The sequence below is a fragment of the Macrobrachium nipponense genome, chromosome 20 (assembly GCF_015104395.2).
Source record: "Macrobrachium nipponense isolate FS-2020 chromosome 20, ASM1510439v2, whole genome shotgun sequence".
Taxonomy (NCBI): domain Eukaryota; kingdom Metazoa; phylum Arthropoda; class Malacostraca; order Decapoda; family Palaemonidae; genus Macrobrachium; species Macrobrachium nipponense.
Genome location: NC_061089.1, coordinates 14771739 through 14792280, shown reverse-complemented (window position 1 = coordinate 14792280; position 20542 = coordinate 14771739). Strand labels below are relative to the sequence as shown.

Genomic DNA, 20542 nt, shown 5'->3' with positions numbered 1-20542 from the left:
TAAAGTTACGAAAATAGTTTTAAGTTCTAAAAAAGTGCCGTTTACGTACGTGTCTAGAGTGCCTACATCCCTTCCCCCCTCCCTCCTCCTCGCCGTTCACCTTCGTTAGCCGCACTCGTCTGTCTCCAAAGTAAGACTATTTTGCTAAATAACTCTCTTTATTTCTTTATTTCATATTTTGTTATGTATTTGTTAATTATACATGTTTATTTGTTATTTAAAAACATATCTTTATTCATAATTTACAATGGTTTGGGGATTTTTCATAGGTCTGGAACGGATTAAATTGAATTAAGTTATTTTAAATGGGAGAAATTCGTTTGAGATACGAGCCGATTGACTTATGAGCTCGGTTCTGGAATGAATTAAACTCGTATCTCGAGGTACCACAGTATTTAATAAATAACCCACATGACCCAGTCCCAGAACAACTTGAAATAGTGTATATCTTTTGTGATTATATACAACTTTCAACCAATAATGTGTATCAATTAATGGAAAAGGATCTGTGGGGAAAAAAGGGGGTTTGTTAGAATCTTCAATTTATCTGTACATTAAAATTTAGGCAATATATTAAATAACACCTAGTGCCATTCATCAAGAACAAACCCTTTTGGATCAGCCCTGTATAAGCTAAGGTTACCGACTAATTGGTCTGGTTAAACTATTAATCTATTTTCACATGGCTTCTCGCTGCAAAAGGTGCTTTCCTCAGACACAATCTTCAGTAGTAGACTTAGAATAAAAACATTGTTATTCAGTCTGGATTTATCATTTTCTCATTGACAAATATTTGAGTGAACTGATTATATTAAACTGCCGAGATACTAATTAAATAGGTAAAGCTATTTTGTAATTAGTAAATTGCTGCCACCTAGACTTCTTCTTTGGGTCAGTTCTACTCAAGAGTACAGAATGGCGTTTTGTATTGAACAAAATTTGTGTAGTCTATCAATGAAGTAAGTATTCTTAGTTTTTGTACATGCAACTTCCCCGGCAGATATATACTTAGCTATAGTCTCCGACGTCCCGACAGAATTCAAAACTCATGGCACAGGCGACAGGTATGTCAGGTGATCAGCCCATTCCCGCCGCTGGGTGGCGGGACTAGGAACTATTACCGTTTTAAGTCTGATTTTCTCTGTCGCGGGAACGACAACAACGTTGTTGTTTCCTCCTGCTTAGAATTCTTTTCTCGTTTGCTGAGGATTATCGTAGATTGACCTTTGGTGATGTATTGATCTTTGGCTTTGGCATACGCTTATCGTGGACCGTTTTTTGGATTTTGGATTAGATTTCTCTTTAAAATGTCTGACGTGGTACCTGTATTTAGAGTCTGTGCGAAAGAGGAATGTAAGGTGAGGCTACTGAAGGCTTCGGTGGATCCTCACACGGTCTGTAGTAAATGTAGGGGGAATGAGTGTTCTGCAACTAATACCTGTATTGAGTGTGAAAGTTTAACTGAGGTTGAATGGAAGAACTTGGCTTCTTATATAAGAAAACTAGAGAAGGATAGGGTTAGGAAAGCTTCCATCAGAAGCTCGAGTAGATCCTGCTCTATTGAGCAAGAGGTAGTTCCTAACCCTTCTGTTTTTTCTCCTGCTCATAGTTTGGTTTCAGCCCCTTCTCCCCGCAGCGAACCCATGGATACGGCTACGGAAATGGCTGCAATGAGAGCCTCTATTTTCAGCTTGCAATCGCAACTGCAAGCGATGAAGGATACAGGTAAGCGCAGTGACGTGTGCAGTGATTTGTGCAGTGTCCCCAGTGAAGTGGAGGGGGCGTCTGATCGATCCCGCATTGCTCCTAGGCCTAGACCGCTTCCAAACTCCCGTGCCCAGGGGAGGAGGAATGTCGACAGCCGCAAGGGGGATGTGGGATACTCCCAACGGTCAGGCGTCCCTTCGGCAGATCCTGTAGGGGCTTCCCAGGCTGCCAAGGACAGCTATTGCAAAAGCGTCCTGAGGAAGTGCTTTTCTGATTCTGATTCGTCTTCTCCGAGAAGAGGATGGAGTTCGTCTTCGAAGTCGCGCCCTCTCAAGAGAGCCTGGAAGCCTCCCGCAAGCGACACTGCATTCCAGTCCTGAGCCTTTTCCGGATTATTCTCCTGATCGTAAGAAGAGAGCGCCTAGATCGCCTGACTCCTCTCCGGAAGGTTTTGCTTCGAAGACGAAGGAAGTTCTAGTAGGCCTCCAGGAGCAATTGTCCGCCTTAGTAGGAGTACTTTCAAAAGGCTCTTCTCGGAGGAAAGACTTATCCCTTCCCGTCAAGAGATCGGATAGGAGAGCCTCGGGAAGTAGGCGCTCTGGCGCCAGCAGACGCAACTCGCCTGAAAGGTTTTCGTCCCCAGCGTAGCCTTCTTCTTGTTCGCTTGCGAATTTAGACACTCCTCTCCAACTCAGCGTTCGGTTCGGAAGCTCTCTTCGGACAAGAGATCTCCTAGGAGTTTATCGCGAGGCAGAGGCGCCTCACCTGTCAAGGACCAGGAGCCTGAGGGCCTCCTTTTGTCTGATTCTTCGCGGTTCTTTCGTGAGAGAATTAGTTTGTTAAAGTGGTCCGATAGAGGAAAGAGCCCCTCTCGTTACAGAGCGCCACAAGAAAGTAGCAGGATTCGTTCTGTTTCCGGATGAACTTCGAAGGAAACTCTCTCTCCTTACAAGCGCCCAGAGACCAAGAGGCTTCCAGATGATATTGGATCGTCTAGACTCTCTTCTAGGGACTCAAAAGTCTCTCCGAGTAAGCACCAAGATCGTGGCGGGTGCTCTTCTCCTCCCAGGCGTTCTAGGAAGGATGCAAGCGCCTCTCCTTCTTGGCACCAGGACAGAGACTTTCTCCCTTCGCCTCGCAGGCGCTTTTCTCCTACCAAGCGCCATAACCAGGGTGCAAGCGCCTCTCCTCGCAGGCGCCAGGAACCTATCAGAAAACCTAGTAGCAGTAGGTGCATTTCGCCTCATAGGCGCTCATTCAAGGATGCAAGCGCCTCTCCTGTCAGGCGCCTAACCAAGCTTCAGGATTCATACAGGAAGGAAGAGGATAACATCAAGACTTCAGATAATATCCAACAAGTGGATTTCGATGCCTTTTCAGACAGGAGTCTTGAGAGGAAAAGGCTTCGTTCTCCGGATCAAGTTTCGGGGAAGAGTAGAATGGGTTCTCCTCCTAAGGATCTTTCTCCTGGAAAGCCTTCTTCTCCTTCAGCTCCCTTTGAAGAAGTTTCGGAAGAGGAAACGTCCAAAGACGCAGCTGTTTCGGATTACAAGAAACTGGCTTCTCTCCTGCTGCGAGTGTTCGGAGATTCTCTACGACCTTCGGATCCTCCTTCTCCAGGATCGTTACTCTCCAGTACGAAATTGTCGAAGTCCCCCTCTTTTGTCAGGATGACCGCGACTCTTTCAATGAAGAAATCTCTTAAGAGTTTAGAGAGCTGGTTGAAATCCAGGAAGGAAGCGGGAAAGACGGTGTTTACTTGTCCACCTTCCAGGCTTACGGGGAAACCTGGTATGTGGTACGACACCAAAGAACAGATGGGCCTTGGTCTCCCGTCATCTTCTGATGCAGACTTCTCCGCACTAGTGGATTTGTCTAGATGGCGCTCTCTTCAATCTGCTAAAGCCAAATGGGGAATGTGTGAGCTGGATCATCTCATCAAGGGCCCGTTTCGGACCCTCGAAGCTTTTAATTTTATGGACTGGGCGTTAGGAGCTTTAGCCAAGAAGTCACAAGATCCAGAGTTTGTCAGCATGGACGAATTGGGTAGTGTTTTGTCGTGCCTCGACAGGGCGGTTATGGATGGATCCAATGAGGTAGCATCCCTGTTTGGATCTTGTATTCTTAAGAAGAGAGCAGTGTTTAGCTCCTTCTTAACAAAATCAGTGTCGCCTCTTCAGAGATCTGCCTTATTGTACGCGCCCCTATCCAGTCACCTTTTTCTTCTCAGGAGGATTCGTGAATGAAAAACGACATATCGAGGACTTTATCAGCAAAAAAGGCCACTCAGGATCTCCTGGCCCAGTCGGCTAAGAGGCTAAAACCGGCGGTCCCGGTTTCCAAGAAAGAAAAGGCTCCCTTCCAGCAGCCCTTTCGGGGAAGGTCCGCACCTAGATCCTCTCTCAGAAGTAGGAGGTCTGAGAAGAGAGGAAGGTCTTCGAGAAGACCTTTTGTCAGGACCCAGTGAGAATACTGTCCTCCAGACGAAAGTAGGTGCCAGGCTCCTAAAATTTCACGAAGCCTGGGCACAGAAAGGTGCCGATGCCTGGTCCCTCTCCATCTTAAAGAAAGGATACTTGATCCCCTTCAGGGAAAAACCTCCCTTGACTACAACTCCAAGGGAGTTGACAGCAAATTACAAGGATCCTATAAAGAAACAAGCACTGCTACATCTCGTCAATCAAATGCTGTCCAAGGAAGCGATAGAGGAAGTGGAAGATCTCACTTCCCAGGGGTTTTACAATCGCCTGTTTTTGGTTCCGAAAAGTTCGGGAGGTTGGAGGCCAGTGCTAGACATGAGTGCCCTGAACGTGTTCGTAGCAAAGAGGAAGTTCACGATGGAAACGACATCCTTGGTGTTAGCAGCCCTTCGTCCAGGGGACTGGATGGTATCCCTGGACCTTCAGGATGCCTATTTCCACGTGCCCATTCATCCATCTTCCAGAAAATACCTCAGGTTCATGGTTCAGGGGAAGATTTTTCAGTTTTGGGCCCTCTGCTTCGGACTCTCAACAGCCCCACAAGTATTTACAGCGTTGATGAAGAATGTGGCTCACTGGCTTCATCTCAAAGGGATTCGGATATCCTTGTATTCTAGACGATTTTGGCTGAATACGGGCCCAGTTTTTTTTTTCGGGGGCCCCCAAGTCAAGATGTCTGGAGGACTTAATTTTGACTCTGAAGTTAACACAAGACTTAGGACTGTTAGTAAACCTCGAGAAATCCCAGATGATTCCCCAGCAGAACATCGTTTATCTGGGGATTCGCATGGATTCTCGGGGTTTTTATGCTTTTCTGTCACAGGAAAGACAAAACCGCTGCTTGGAGAAAGTAATAACCTTCCTAGAGAAAGAACAATGTTCCGCGAGGGAATGGATGAGTCTTCTGGGGACCCTTTCCTCGTTGGAACAGTTCATTTCTCTAGGAAGGCTTCATCTAAGGCCTCTACAATTCTACCTCAAAGATCATTGGGATCAGAAGTCCCAAAATCTGTCAGATTCCTTTCTGATTTCGAGGAGGATAAAGGAAGATCTTCGTTGGTGGATAAAGCCAGACAGACTCGACGAAGGAGTATCTCTACACGTGCCGAGCCCTCAGCTAGTGTTATTTTCCGATGCCTCAGAGTCCGGGATGGGGGAGCCACGTTCTGGGTAAACGAGGAAGAAGTGTCAGGCACCTGGAGAGGAGAACAGGTGTCCTGGCACATCAACTTAAAGGAATTGGCGGCGATTCACCTGTCTCTCATACACTTCGAGGCTCAGATCTCAGGTGCAGTCCTGCAGGTCAATTCGGACAACACGACGGCCTTAGCTTATATCAAGAAACAAGGAGGGACTCACTCGTTCTCCCTTTACGAGAAGGCGAGAGAATTACTGCTTTGGGCAGAAGAGCGAAAGATCACTCTCTTCACAAGATTTATACAAGGAGAGAAGAACGTGAGGGCCGACCTTCTGAGCAGGAAGGATCAAGTGCTGCCGACAGAGTGGACATTACATCCAGAGGTCTGCAACAGACTTTGGAACCTCTGGGGGAGACCAAATATAGATCTGTTCGCCACTCATTGGAACAACAGGCTGGAAAATTACTGCTCCCCGATCTCCGATCCAAGGGCGGTTTCGGTGGACGGTCTCCTTCTCAATTGGTCCGGAATAGACGGTTATGCCTTCCCGCCATTCAAGATCATCTCAGAAGTAGTGAGAAAGTTTGCAGCAGCAGAGGGAGCCAAACTGACCCTCATCGCCCCGTTCTGGCCGGACGCCAAAACTGGTACAAGAGGTAGTTTCTTCTTTTTTTTTTTTTTTTTTTTTTTTTTCGGGATGGATCGTAAGACTTTCCGAGATCGCTTTCCAAACAGGAGCGATCTTCTCAAACAAACCCCCACTTGCGAAACAGATATCACAAAAACCTCCTCCCCGCTCTCGCTCTGACTGCCTTCAGACTATCGAAGGACTTGTCAGAGCGAGAGGTTTTTCTCGAGGAGCTGCGAAAGCTATCGCAAGGGCAAGGAGGCCATCTACTATTCGAGTCTACCAGTCGAAGTGGGAGGTGTTTCGCAGATGGAGCAGAGCCCAGAAAACATCCTCTTCCAGTACCTCTGTGACTGATATAGCCAATTTCCTCCTTTACTTGAAGGAGAAAGTTTAGTCTAGCAGTTTCCAACGATAAAGGCTATAAGAGTTGCTTTCTTCAGTCTTCAGACATAGAGGCCTTAATATCGCAGAAGACAAAGATCTTCATGATTTGATTAGATCTTTCGAGACGGCGAAGACGAAGAACATTAGAGCACCAAACTGGAACCTAGATGTGGTTCTTAAGTTTTTGATGACCCCCAAATTTGAACCTCCACGTAATGCTATGTTTAGAGACTTAACTAGGAAGTCATTATTCTTGGTCGCTTTAGCCTCAGCCAAGAGGGTAAGCGAGCTACAAGCATTGGAACATAATGTTGGCTTTAGAAATGACTCAGCTTTCTGTTCTTTTAAACCTCTCTTTCTGGCGAAGAATGAGAACCCTTCAAAACCTTGGCCAAGGACCTTCGAAGTTAAAGGACTTTCGTCTCTAACGGGAACAGAACAAGAAAGGGCTCTTTGTCCAGTTAGAAGCCTTAAATTTTATTTGGAGAGAAAGAACAAACTAAAAGGTAATAAGGAAAGCTTATGGTGCTCAGTTAGAGATCCTAAAAGGCAAATCTCTAAAAATGCACAGGCATTCTTCATTAAAGACGTAATCAAGGAAGCCCATTTAACATGTAAAGAAGAACACCTTGACCTCCTTAGAGTAAAGGCTCACGAGGTAAGAGCCGTGGCTACCTCGTTAGCATTCCATAAAAACTTGTCTATACAGACTCTCGTCGAATCGACTTTTTGGAGATGCAATTCGGTCTTTGCGTCTCACTACTTGAGAGACATTCAAGTTACGTACGACAAATGCTTTACTCTAGGAGCTTACGTATCTGCGGATTCGTTGCTGGGACAGGGAGCTGAACCCAATCCTTTTTAGTGTAGTTAGGTTAGGTTTTTTAATGGTTTTTTGGTGTGCTTATTAGGTCGATTGGGAGAGGGTTCAAGAGGTGAACCCCTTTCAAGTCGTAGGTCTAACATTTTAGTGTGGTCAGGTGATCGGGATTGGTTGTTGTGCTCCTTGTAGTGTCTTAGTTACCTAAAGCTCTATCATGTAAGAGGGTTAGCCCCCGTTGATAAGATACAGGTGAAGGCTCTGCCATGTAAGTGGGTCAGCCCCCATTGGTATGATCCAGGACAAGGCTCTGCCAAGTAAGCGGGTAAGCCCCCATTGGTATGATCCGAAAGGGTTGTCAGTCATAGGTCTCATCCTCTCTGAAACTCTTGTGGCAAGCAGATTCATAGACAGTATCAATGAAGTCTTCTGCCATATCAGGTAGGAACCAAGGTTGTTTTTTAATTTACCTACAACGTATGTAGTTTTCTCCGTTTTTAGATTGATAACTATTTTGTTATGTAGCTGTCTCTTGCCCTCCTCCAAGGGTGCCAATCAGCTAAGTATATATCTACCGGGGAAGTTGCATGTACAAAAATATTGTTATAATACAATAGTTTTGTACATACTTACCCGGCAGATATATACGATTAATGGCCCGCCCAGCCTCCCCTCAGGAGACAGGTGGAAGAGAAAATCTGACTTAAAACGGTAATAGTTCCTAGTCCCGCCATCCAACGGCGGGAATGGGCTGATCACCTGGCATACCTGTCGCGTGTGTCGCGAGTTTTGAATTCTGTCGGGACGTCGGAGACTATAGCTAAGTATATATCTGCCGGGTAAGTATGTACAAAACTTTATTGTATTATAACAATATAATTTTTATTTTAGTACATTGGTAGTGTTGATAAATGCCCTTAGGTACTGAATGATCGATTGTTTATGACCACTTATATTTTGTGTATTCCAGAGATGCACAAGAGGAGAGTTGTTGACCTTTCACAAGAGGAGAACTATGATACAATCTATGTGAAGAAGCTGTAGTCTTGAAGATTTGAAGACCACCATCACCACCACTTGCAAAATGCAGGTGTAGAAGATCAGTTTAACTGCCAGCTGAAACAATATCTTGACAGTACTTCTCATGTCTCAAGTGGATTACTGTGGGTTTGAATTAATTATTTTTCTTTAAAGGATGTGGCCAGGTTTTGTAGTTTTGAAACTAGGAAAGTACCTTGTTACAAACATTTTTCTTTTGAGGATTTTCTTATTAATGATGACAGTTTTAGTTCACTCACCTCTGTTTACTATATGCTCCTCGGTATTATGAATTGACAGTAACAGAAATTTTTTGCAGTTTCTTTTAATCTGATAGAGTATGATTTTTTTAGTGCCTTCATATGACTTGTTCTACAAATAGCATGAATTGTTATAATGGCAGTTTATTTAGATCACTCACCTCTTCCCTTGTCTCAAGTGGATTACAGTGGGTTTGAATTATTTATTTTTATTTAAAGGATGTGGCCAGGTTTTGTATTTATTTTTGAAACAAGTTGAAACAAGGGAATTAACTCGTTAACAAAAATTTTTCTTTGAGGATTTTGATTTTGTCTTGTTTACAATGACAGTTTATTTATTTCACTCACTTCTGTTTACTATTATGCTTCTCAGTATATTATGAATTGACAATTCTAGGAATTTTTTGTAGTTTCATTTAATCTGATAGCAGGAATTTTTAGTGCCTTCATATAACTTATTCTACAAATAGCATGAATTGTTATTGATGCCTTACATCATTTTGTAAGGTCAATTAGAGGATTTATTTTTCTATAAATTTACTGGATGCTTTAGACTTTTGTATTATGTAATTGTGGCTTAAAGTAATATAATTGAAGTTTTTTTTCTAGGACATTTGTTCCTTTGGAACTGTACACAATTGTATCAAAACTTTAAGTGATTAATGAAGTACTATTTATAAAAAAATATATATATATGAAAACTTTATATAGCATAGAATTTAATTCATATTTCCCCCTATGAAACCAGAATTTAAAATTGATGCCAAAGGCCAAGTTCTTGGATGATTGAGGTCTTTCAGTACTGAAAATAATGTTGAAGAAATTGTTAAAGGAGGGTGGGAAGTTAGATGGAAGAAAGAGAATATAAAGGGGTACAGTACGTATAGTACTTGAAGGAATGAAGGGCTTTGCAGGGACTCTGTGTAGAACCTTAAGGGGGCCGGCCGGCTAATGCCATTTTTTAAGGACAGGACTTTGATATTCATACCACTTAATAAGGTGACTTGGGACATCTCCCAACCGCATATGATTTTTGCCTCTGACCTTCGGTTTTGTGACGCCAGGGCAATTTATCCCGAAAATAACCAATTTTCGAATTCTATCTCGTCCCTTGATATTTAATATTAAGACCTGGGATTACTACCATATATAGACCTGATGTAGACCTCCAATTGAATGAGGAGTTTTTTTTTTCTAAATGTCATTATTTTGCTAGATATGAATTTTTCATTATGGTAAAAAATAAACCCTATAAATCTGAAAAGAAAAAATTTATAAAAAAAAAAAAAAAAAAAAAAAGACGAAACAAAAATTGGAAAAAAGGGCTTGATTTGATTGTTCTATAATGTCTTTTTGAGTTATATATCAAATTTCAATGGTATAGCTTTAAAACTAAGTAAGAAGATAGATTTTGAAGGTCAATAAGTATAGTTTTGAGATACAGGCGTTCAAAGTTTTCCTTCGTATTTTTATTAAGACAATGTTAATAAATAATTATTATTATGAATGTATATTACTTTTTTGTGTATTAATAAACCAAATCTGTTATTTATCATAATTTAATCATAAATTATTATCCCTTTGCTCATAGTATATCGTAGCCTGGGGCACTGCGTCTGGCAAGACGGGGCACTCCTTCCTACGCAACTCTCTCTCTCTCCTTCACTAACTCGGCTTAGTATAGCGAATTTTCTTCTTCTGTATGTTAGTGAGATGTTTTCCTTGTATTTTCCTATTTGGCATGATGAAATTCTTGCGGAAACAGAGATAAACAAACGTAAATGCAAGAGAATGTCAGAGGTGTACTCTCTTTTTACAATGTTAATAAATCATGATTATTGTGAATTTTATATTCCTTTTTGGGCATAAATAAACTAAAACTATGTTATTTATCATAAATGAAGATCCCTTTGCTCAAAGATCGTAGTCTGGGATGCAGTGTGACGTGTGTCATGGAAGACAGGGCCGTTACTTACTATGCAACCCCCCTCTCTCTTCACTAACTACGCTAATATTGCGTATATTATGATATGCTGTAATCATAGAGCGAATTTTCTTCGTCTGTATGTTAGCGAGATGTTTTGCTTGTCTTTTCATCATTGGCATGATGAAATTCTCGTCGAAACAAAGATAAACATGTAAAAGCAAGCGAATGTCAGAGGTGAAGCTCGAACATGTACACTACTTTGGGTTTGTGCACGCTCTGAGTAGTGTTTGTACTTCTTGGTAGCTGACTGACTTCCCTCATGGAATCTCTACAGATGCCATTGATCATAATTTCCTTGACAATAATCAAAATTTATGATAACAGACGAAATATTGCATTTTCTTGTACGGATCAATGTTTTTGGCTTATTGAGTTACATTTACTAATTACCCTGTAACTATGAAAGTAAGGAATTTTGATGAAATATGTCGTATACATATTCTCAATTGCCATATGAAGCTCCATGAATTTTTTCATGACTGCATTTTTTGTCCTATATCCCCATATATAAGGGTTCCGGCTGGCCCCCTTAAGTACTTTCTGCCCTGATGGTAATACTCCCCTACTGGATATATTCTCCCTTTGAGCTGGACTGAAAAATCCAAATAAGTCAGTAGAATTCAGTATAGAATGAACCAAAATCATTCTTAGTCCTGTAATACTAGTCCGAAATTCTGCTGAATAATGTTTCATTTATTGTACAAGTTTTCAAAAGCACAATTGGTGATATTGGTAAAATTAGCCTTTTCACTTATTAAAGTAATAAAAACAGTAATAATTTAACTTGTTTCAACTGCACAGCAGCATTTCTATTGAAATTCAAAATAAAACTCAAGCTTTTCTGTCAGCACTAGTAAACATCATTTTTAGTTTGACAGAAGTATTGCAGCAACACCCTGCTGGTTTTTACACGCCAGAATGCATTTCTGTGATTGAAGGAAAGTACAGTGGTCGCGGGGGATGTGTACCAGACCCCTGCAAATGAGATAATGATAGATTAATAGCATAATTCTGGCACAAAATTGCACCATATTTGGCATAAATTCTTGCTTGGACCGACTAGCATAATTTAGCAAAACGGTTGGTAACACTGGTGACAACACTCAGCATTGTTTAAAGTCCGCAACTAATGTTTACAAAAATTCAAACGTGTCGTGTCTTGTACACCTTGCGCGCATTTAGTTTGCTTTTTCGGTGGTATCAACTCTATACGCAGTTACCTTTTGATTCATCATGGGTCCCAACATTAGTACTGGCTATCTATTAAAACCTTTTGCTATTGTTAATCTCTGAAATAATGGAAAAGTGTTTACATGGCACCTCGCATTTTCCTTCTTCAAAATGTTTCCATCATTTCCAACTCCAAAATAAACCTGAAGTTTCGTCTATCCTCTCCTCTGCATGAAAGTGATGAGCGAAAAAAAGATTTAATCAAGCACCCTTGCCTGATTTTTTTTCAAGCGTAGACATATTCTAAAACCATGCTCACACTTGAGGCCCGCGTTTCAGTAGCAAATGCAATACGTATTTAAGTGTTAGGTTTGGAGTGAAGGCAATGTTACGTACGTAGGTTACATGTGCGGTTCGGTAGCGAATGCAATCTTTAAGCTTTGTTAAGCTTGCCGGTAAAGAAGTTAGTCATAGCTTATATCAGAGAAGCCACTATGCCATATTAAGTGTGTAGTAATTAAGAAGAATCTTTTATGTTATACTGTAATACGTCAATGTTTACGTGTAAGATTTGGTAGTGAAACCAGTTACATACGTAACATGTTCGGTTCGGTAGCAACGCAATCTAAGCTTTTTAAGCGTGCCAGTAAAGAAGAGTTAGCCTTAGGTTAACTCAGAATCCGCTACGGTATACATTAATTATAGAAATTAAGTAGATTCTTTTATGTTTACTGTAAAAATACGTCATTGTTTACGTGTGAGATTTGGTAGTGAAACCACTGTCACATACGTAACGTGTGCCGTTCGGTAGTGAACGCAATCTTAATCTTTGTTAAGCTTGCTGGTAAAGAGGAGGTTAGCCTTAGCTTAATCAGAGAAGCCGCTATGGTATAGAATAATTATAGAAATTAGGAAGATTCTTTTATGTCTGCTGTAAAAAGACGTCAATGTTTATGTATGAGGTCTGTTAACGAACGCAATCTGTATGCTTCGTTTATAAGCGTCCTCGTAAAAAAAAAAGAGGTTAGCTTGATATTAAACTCAAGAGATGCTGGTACGTAATGGTATAGTAATTAAAGACATTAAGAAGATTCTTTTACTTATACGTATGTATATATGTACCATGCAGTACCATAATAATTGTCAAAGTCTAATAAGCTTGAAACCAGCCCTGATATTGGACAATTTGCCGTAAAAGACGCACCTTTTTTATAAGGACATTTATGAAACAAAATCGTTAGTATCATAACATTACATTTACTGAAAGATAATTCTCAAGCGAATTTGTATACAGTATTGCAGTCGACTCCGTAAAAGATTTACCATAAATTAATATCGAATGTAAACGTTTCTAGGCTTAAAGCGAGATATGGTTTGTTTACTACCATAGTCCCGATATAAACCACCACGGCTGCGCTATGGTTTGTTTCCTTAAATGCCGACTTACTGTAGGCAAATTTTTGCGAGTTTTTGATAAATATAAATTGGGTTTAATTTTAATAGTTTATTAATTTACTGTAATAATTAGACTTGCTTTTCAATGTTTTAATTATGTTAGCAACACGTTTTATGCCTACCCACTACACTACGGGCACTTGGTCAACAATCGGTTGGACGCAGGCTAGTTTTCTTTTATACTGTATATTATACATTTAAAATTATAAATACACATTTAACATGATATTAATTTAACTTTTAACTTATTTAGTTGTAATTTACATGTAATGTATTGTATAAAAAGGCAAGGTTAGGGTAATAACTGATGGTCAAGAATGGATTAATCCATTTTCAGTTATTTCTTATGGGAAAACTTGATTCAGCTCTCGAAATAATCTAATTTCGACGCTCCTTCTGGAACGAATTATCGTCGAGAACCGAGGCTCTACTGTACTTGGTTTGTTTAATAGTTTTATCACAAAAAGTGCATTTTATGATGAAATTGATAAAAAAAAAAAAATGGATATTTCTCACAAAAACACCACGAATAGGCAAATTTTCCGTGAATAATGGGGGAAAATGTTCCCGAGGGAAATCCGTGATTGCATGAGTCTGCGAATCTGGAGAACGCGATACAGGGGTCCACTGTATTCTTAAACTGCAGTTGAAGTAAAATTTTCATAGCTGCTACTTGCAAAATGCCAGTTAGCTCTGTCACACAAGCTTACATCGTATGTGAGTACCTTTTTGAAGACTGCTATAGACCGCATCAAATAGTCATTTATATTTATATAATTCACAAAATAATTTGTAATAATTAATTTGTTTATTAAGCCCAGCAACAATACAGAGTATAGTCTGGACTCTAAACTTACAAGCACCATTTGAATGAGGAAGCACGTAATTAGCCGCCCAAAATGCTCGAGGTGTATTAACATCATCTTGAGAAACAACTGTAATGAAGCTGGTGTACAACTTTGAAGGGTTTTCATCACTTGAAATAACCCACCACATCTGTACCTAAATGAAGTGAGTAAGGTTTGTCAAAACCTATACTATTGACCATCGTCAAATGTGGCACCATTAGATTTAAAGCCATCTGTTAATACTAGAGAATTCTTATGTCAACAATGAAAGCCTTATCTACTCGCTTCCTAGTTGTGCAAGTGAACAGATTCAGAATTTCTTATAACTGATAACCTGGTTCAGATTCACAGTATTAGGTAAAGAAGGAAGGACTTCAACTATTCCTATGCATATGCTGAATACCAAGGGAAGATTCCGCAGTTCCTCAGACTTTTGGTCGTGTTCGTTTGTAAGAGCTGCTCTTAACAGTGAAACAGTTAAAAATTTACAAATATTTTGATTGTATTTCAAGCAGGACAAAGGTACTGCATACTACACCATATAAAATTTATTGTTTTGTTACATTAAGATGAACAGGAAAATCCAAAGTCTAAACATTATAGAAAAAAATAGGTAATAGTAAAGGATGAATGTTCTTATTACAGAAAAATTTAGTGCAAAAAACTATAAATCTTACCAACTATTGAAGTACAAAAATATCATCTAATCATCCTCCTCTTCCTCGTCTTCATTAAAAGAAAGTAATTTAAGTTTGTGTTTGTTTTTCTTTTTTTCCTTTCCTGATTTATCACTTTTCAGTTTCTTCCCATCTTCCTTCTGCCCATCCTCAATGGCACGTTTTGCCGGCTTTCGAAAAATGATCTTGCCATCAGGGGGTGGGTCTAAAATATGAAACAGTTCAAAATTAGATCAGTTTTCAAAAAGTATATCTGTATCCCCAGAGGGAAGTAGTGCCATCAGTGAACTGTAGGCATTACCTTTAAGTTCTTCCCAGTTTCCCTTCGACCCCATCTCTACTTGACATTACCTACCCAGGCTAACTGGAACTGAATATTAGTGTTTACAGAATTGTAAATGTTTCATAGATAATCATCGTTATATTGTATGTGCAAAGGAAATGACAGGTTAAGAATTTACCAAGACGTGTCCTCCAAAAGAGTGACAGCTTTGACTTATGTAAGGTGAATTCCCAAAATTTTCCATACTCAGCATGAATCTTCACTTCCAAACTGATGCTTCTATAGGAAATAAGTGGGAAGAGAGGACAGACAGCATCAGACAATAAGCTTCTACAAAACATTTGGCCATTAGGCATTCCTAAGAAGTACAAACCTTTGTTTGGTAGGGCAGGTATCATACTTATATGAAAGAAATTAATGTTGAAAGTAGCTATGCATTTAGGATGAAGTTCTTTGGTAAAGATTGTCCTGTGCTTAAACTGGTCATATTACACACTTCATGAATGTAGAATAATTCAAGAGTTTGGAGTCATTAAACACCACTAGCTGAATATGGTCTTGATCCAGAAGCCACTGGCCAAATAGAGAAGGTTGTCTACAATGCTACAGTGTTAAGAATAAATCAAGATCCATATAACTGACAGTCTAGAAAGTATTATAAGTGAATAACTCGAGGATTGAGTGCCTCTGTTGTGATGTACAACATTGGCTTTTGTGTAACCACTGATGTGTTGTGAAAAGCTGTGCGGCACAACAAGATTAGGTCTAGCTCCCTGCATGTTACTATAACACAAGATCTAGAATGAAGACAGGGAAAAGTCCTTTGTACCAGAAGAAGAACTAGAGAGAAATTGGTGTCCGTCAGTGATTGGCTACAATTTCCTAAGATGTTTATCATAGTAATGGAAGAGCCTACAAAGAAGTGCAGAAGGACGACTCAAGGAGCTGGTATTGGAAGTTCCCTAATGTTATCAGTCAATTCAAAGGGATAAGCCATGCTAAGGTTTAAGAAATGGGAAAGTCAATGAGCAAGAGAGGAATTACATTTGTATAATGCATCCACTACACTTTTTTTTCTAACCCAAATAAATTATTAGGTTTGTCATAAGGAGATGACTCGCCTACTTCAACAGAGGTCATACTGTAAGTCTTCAGATACATTAACTAAATAATTCATATTCATACATCTGAAAGATATATAAGAGCAGAAAACATATTCAAACAATCTAACTTGCTGAAATTATTGTATATTTACAGATTATACCCGACTTCTTAATGCTACCAGTGTCTTTAGTAGATTTCTATTCTATAAAGGTCATTGGAAACTTTAATTACTTTTGGATGACATCAAATAATATATTCTTAGTACAGTATCTTAACAAAATTTTAATAGTAATTTCATTTCATAGTATATTTCCATACCAGAGTAAATATTAAATAAACATAAGGCAGCAATAGTATATGTTTTAAGATCATACTAGTCTAGTGCTGTATCATAAGGAAAATACATTAGAATTCTGTAAAATAAAAATAAAAAGTATGAGAAACCAGGTACTCCTGACAGTATAAGTACATAAAGAATGACTTATATCAGCACTTAGGCGTCTGTAACAAAACAAAAAAATCCCAGGCAGAGCAGCATTAATAAAATGCTGTCAGTGGTCTTCACACTACATGGACTGAAAAGCTGATAGGTACATCATGTAAAAATCTGCCTACTTTTCTACATATCGTTAAATGTTTGCCCAATACACAATCATTGACGGAAAATTCCCAATTTGAATAACATTAAAATTTCAAATCATATTGTGAACTGTCCTCAGTCCTGAAAGAATTAAAAATATTGGTAATCATCCATATATTAAAAAGATGCATTTGAACATGTATATGAAGGTGAATATACAAGGCGGCAGATCTTCTCCTCTCCCTTTGGAAGACAAAAAACAAATCTGGCCAATGACCTTGAATATACTTGATGTGTACAAACAACAACTTGAAAACAATTAACTTGCCTTCCTCTTTGCATTTGGATTCCTTGCTTTCAGACTTCTCTTGCAGTAAATCGTCCAACTTCCCCTCAGAGCGAAGTTGGTCGTATTCCTCCTGTGTAAGATCTCCAGGTCTGATACTTACGACCTGTTCAGAGTAGAAGCGGTTAGTGAATGAGTCACGTTAATATTTCTTTGTACGAGACATCACCACGACTTTGACTACCAAGCCCAGTTATTAAAATAAAGACCATAACTAACATCATGATTAACACAATTTCAAGAAAAGCTTCATTATCAAGATCCTGAGGACCAATATGATGTCGTGACTCCTCAAAAAGTACTTGAAACAAATTGGTAGAATGAAACCAGTGACTTACTTTGTATGAAGGGATGACTAAGCATTTACCAAGATGTTATTCCTTGAGCAGTGTGATTTTGCCCTAAAGTATGAAAAAATTCAAAGCAGGGGGGGGGTAGGGCTGTCAGTGAACCTTGCACACCGTGCATTGTAGGCATTACTTAAGGTTTTTTGAAGCGTCCCTTCAGCCCCTAGCTGCAACCCGTTTTATTCCTTTTACCGTATCTCCAATCATATTCTCTCTTCCACCTTACTTTCCACCCGCTCCTAACAATTGTTTTGTAGCGCAGCTGTGAGGTGTTCCTTCTGTTACAATTTTAAAGCCTTTTTACCCAAAATTTCCTTCACAGCACTGAATGACTCCATAGGTACCAGCACTCGGCCACTGGTCTAAATTTTGTATTCCATTCCATCACATAAAACATACTTATTGCTTACTCACCTGTGGAAGTTCATCATCCTTATCTTCACAGTCATCATCTGTGGCCTTTGGCATTGCTGCAAACTGAAAAAAAAAAGTTATTGTGCTTCCATCCTCATAAAATATATACTGGTAAAAGCAACTTTAAAAATAAGTGGCTAAAATAATTCTATGTAAATGCTTAATTTACACCACAAATTTAATTCTGAGACTTTTTATATGCAAACCTAGTACTACTATTTAGGACACACAAAATCTGCATTTAAGTAATCTTCAGACGTTTTCCCATAGCAGAATAAGAATTTCTGTTAACCAGCAGCAATTGAGAGAGTTTTGGGTTTGTATGAAAAAAAGTAAGTTTGCCTTTAAAATGAATTTGTTTCAAAACAAACCCATTACTTTACGACAACCTGAAAACGTAGCTATTTAGAGGGGATGGCTTTGGTGCCCAGGTTCCCATCAGGTATAGATAAGGGGAAAGAGGTACCATACCCTTTCATCACCGTCAACCTTTGGCAAAATGCTATTCTGTCCTAACAGCTTGGGCAGTTACACAACAGAGGCATAAGGTTTAACAGAGATGACAGGTGACCAAGTACAATCTGCTTAACCCAAAATAGGTTGTTCTGTCAAGACAGGAACTGTGTTGATGCCTTCAGAACTTGCTAATCCAAGAATCTGTGAGAAGGACTCTTCACCTCCTACTTGGATTGAGGATGCAACTTCTCCCAGTTTGTCATTATCCCACATCAATAAAGACCTTGGGTGGGTATACGGAAATGTGCAGTCTTGGCATTTATCAAAATAAGGAGTTGGCCTCTCTGTTGGGATCCAATAAGGACACACTGATTCCATACAACGTAAAAACACCATACAAACAAACAATAAGGACAAAGCAGTTTCCAACCCTAAAAAAATCTGAATTACAAACTTCCTCAGAAAGGAGAGATAAATGACCAGGCTCCAATCAGTGATTGTCTTCTCCATCAAGGAAAGTTGTCAATAAATGTGGAGAGCAATTGTCTATCCTTTTCATTTTCAGACACTTTTATCTAATTAACAATACTAACTTAATCCATCCGACCCAGTTGTTTAAGCCCAAAAACACAAGGGTTCGTAATTCTTATAAATATGACAATCTTACCTACAAAGGTATGTAAGTCTTAAAGATACTACTTTTTACATACATTCACTTATGACTAAGATATCATTACGTTAGTCTAAAAGGAGGAAATACCTTATCTGAAAGACCGCCATCCTCTTTATACCCAACACGCTCCTTAAACTTCTTCAAGAACGAAGGTTCCTCAGGCTTCGTGTACATCACGCTCGTACGCTTTCCAGTCCACTTGGCCATTATTGATCACGAGTCTTCAAACAGCCAAAGAGCCTGACTTCACCTGTATGAAGTGAATCCAAAAATTAGTTATGACTAGCCTAGCCTACACTGGCTCTATGTGAAATTTCAATTCAATTAATAGGCTCAATGTGAAAAGCAAAGGTATTTCTGAGTAATGACTCCTCTCACGGACTGTAATGGACGGTTCCGTGAATACGGAAGTCATTAGGGAGGCTAAGGACATCTAGGTAGCTATTATCAAAGGAATTGAACTAACCTAATGTAACCCTAACCTAATCTGACCTAGTTAGGCTGTGTTACTTAGCCTGAGAGGGGGGGACCCCCACTATTTTTACCAAATGTACCCCTGTGACGCTATGCACGCGTGGTACCATTCCAGGTGGCCGGTATACAAAAACATAATCAGTTTTGAGGTTAATTCTGGTCGACCAACGAAAAATACAAAAACATAATCAGTTTTGAGGTTAATTCTGGTCGACCAACGAAAAATAGAGGTAAATTCTCATTACACAACGAAAATGCCATAGAAGAAATTAACAAGGAAATACCCAATGCGGAGCTAGGTATTAGTATTGGGATATACCCGGATTGACCCCATAGCTCTATCCTACAAGTTTTAAAAAAAATTTTTGAAAATATTTCACCACATTTTTTACTATGCTTCGGTTTACCCATATCACCCCCCGCCCCCTAATTTCCCAAGAGGGTATCCTACCCCATGGGGGTAAATAGCCTAGTATAAGAAATATTAAATACCCCGAGCTTAAGGGTTTAAGGTAATAAAAACCAAGATGTCTGCCCCGATAATATTGATCTAAATACTTAAGTAATATTATTATCAGTCGATAAATATGACAAATAAGTATTATTTAGATAAATAAATTAAATTATCACGATAATTCTCACTTTAAATACGGATTTAATTTGTATGGTGAGGCTGTCAAGATATGTAAAGTAGTAGTAGTAATCTAGGAGTTGGTGGTTATGGAACTGCCCCTCCTCGCCTCATTCCAATTCCAGTTTATCATTAAATTAAAAAGGTTTATTTTTTCTATTTTTATCCTTGATTTTGATTCATTTCTAGCGTTGCATATACCAGGGTCATTGAAAATAGTCTCTGGAGGTTTAAAAATAAACTATTTTATCATTATAATCTATGATAAATCCTTGATATTGTTTGTATTTTGGGTTAGTTTGTAAATAACGTTCCATATTTTCAGTTTACTTTGAAACTCTCCGGACTTTCAAATTTATCTACGTCAATCGGCATTGTCTTGAGGTGTTGTACCAATCTCTCTCTCTCTTCCTCATCTTCATCTCTCTCTTCTCTCTCCGCTTCCTTCTCTCTCCTCTCCTCTTTCTCTTCCTCTCGTCTCGTCTCTCTCTCTCTCTCTCTCTCTCTCTCTCTCCTCTCTCTCTCTCTCTCCTATCGACAGTTAAATTGACTCATTAAATACTTCATTTCAGTGTTTTTGGTATCAATTTTCTTTAAAGTAATTTCTAATTTATTTTAGTTTACCTTAACCTGTTCAA

General features: G+C 39.3%; 2 protein-coding genes across 6 annotated transcripts in view; one reads left to right on the top strand and one right to left on the bottom strand.

The window, feature by feature from the left end:
- The window catches only part of LOC135222243 (titin-like), a 156978-nt gene extending 148526 nt beyond the window's left edge, over positions 1-8452 (top strand). For all 3 annotated transcript variants that reach the window (XM_064260376.1, XM_064260371.1, XM_064260365.1), the window contains exon 17: positions 8132-8452. In XM_064260376.1, coding sequence (XP_064116446.1) covers positions 8132-8205 — 74 coding nt within the window. In that variant the 3' untranslated portion in view covers positions 8206-8452. The remainder of the gene's footprint in view (positions 1-8131) is intronic.
- A 262-nt stretch (positions 8453-8714) lies between these two features.
- Positions 8715-20024, bottom strand: LOC135222269 (uncharacterized protein KIAA1143 homolog). 3 transcript variants are annotated; one of them, XM_064260388.1, is made up of 6 exons: positions 19916-20024; positions 18887-19049; positions 17671-17733; positions 16892-17015; positions 14597-14801; positions 8715-11421 (listed from the first exon to the last, which is right to left on the bottom strand). In XM_064260388.1, exons 2-5 carry the CDS (start codon positions 19004-19006, stop codon positions 14623-14625), a joined length of 486 nt encoding a protein of 161 aa, XP_064116458.1. In that variant the 5' UTR covers positions 19007-19049; positions 19916-20024; the 3' UTR covers positions 8715-11421; positions 14597-14622. The 3 variants fall into 3 exon arrangements, with proteins under 3 accessions (XP_064116458.1, XP_064116463.1, XP_064116453.1); XM_064260393.1 differs by lacking the exon at positions 8715-11421 and adding an exon at positions 13106-14073; XM_064260383.1 differs by lacking the exon at positions 8715-11421 and having other exon boundaries at positions 14453-14801.
- Positions 20025-20542: the final 518 nt, after the last annotated feature.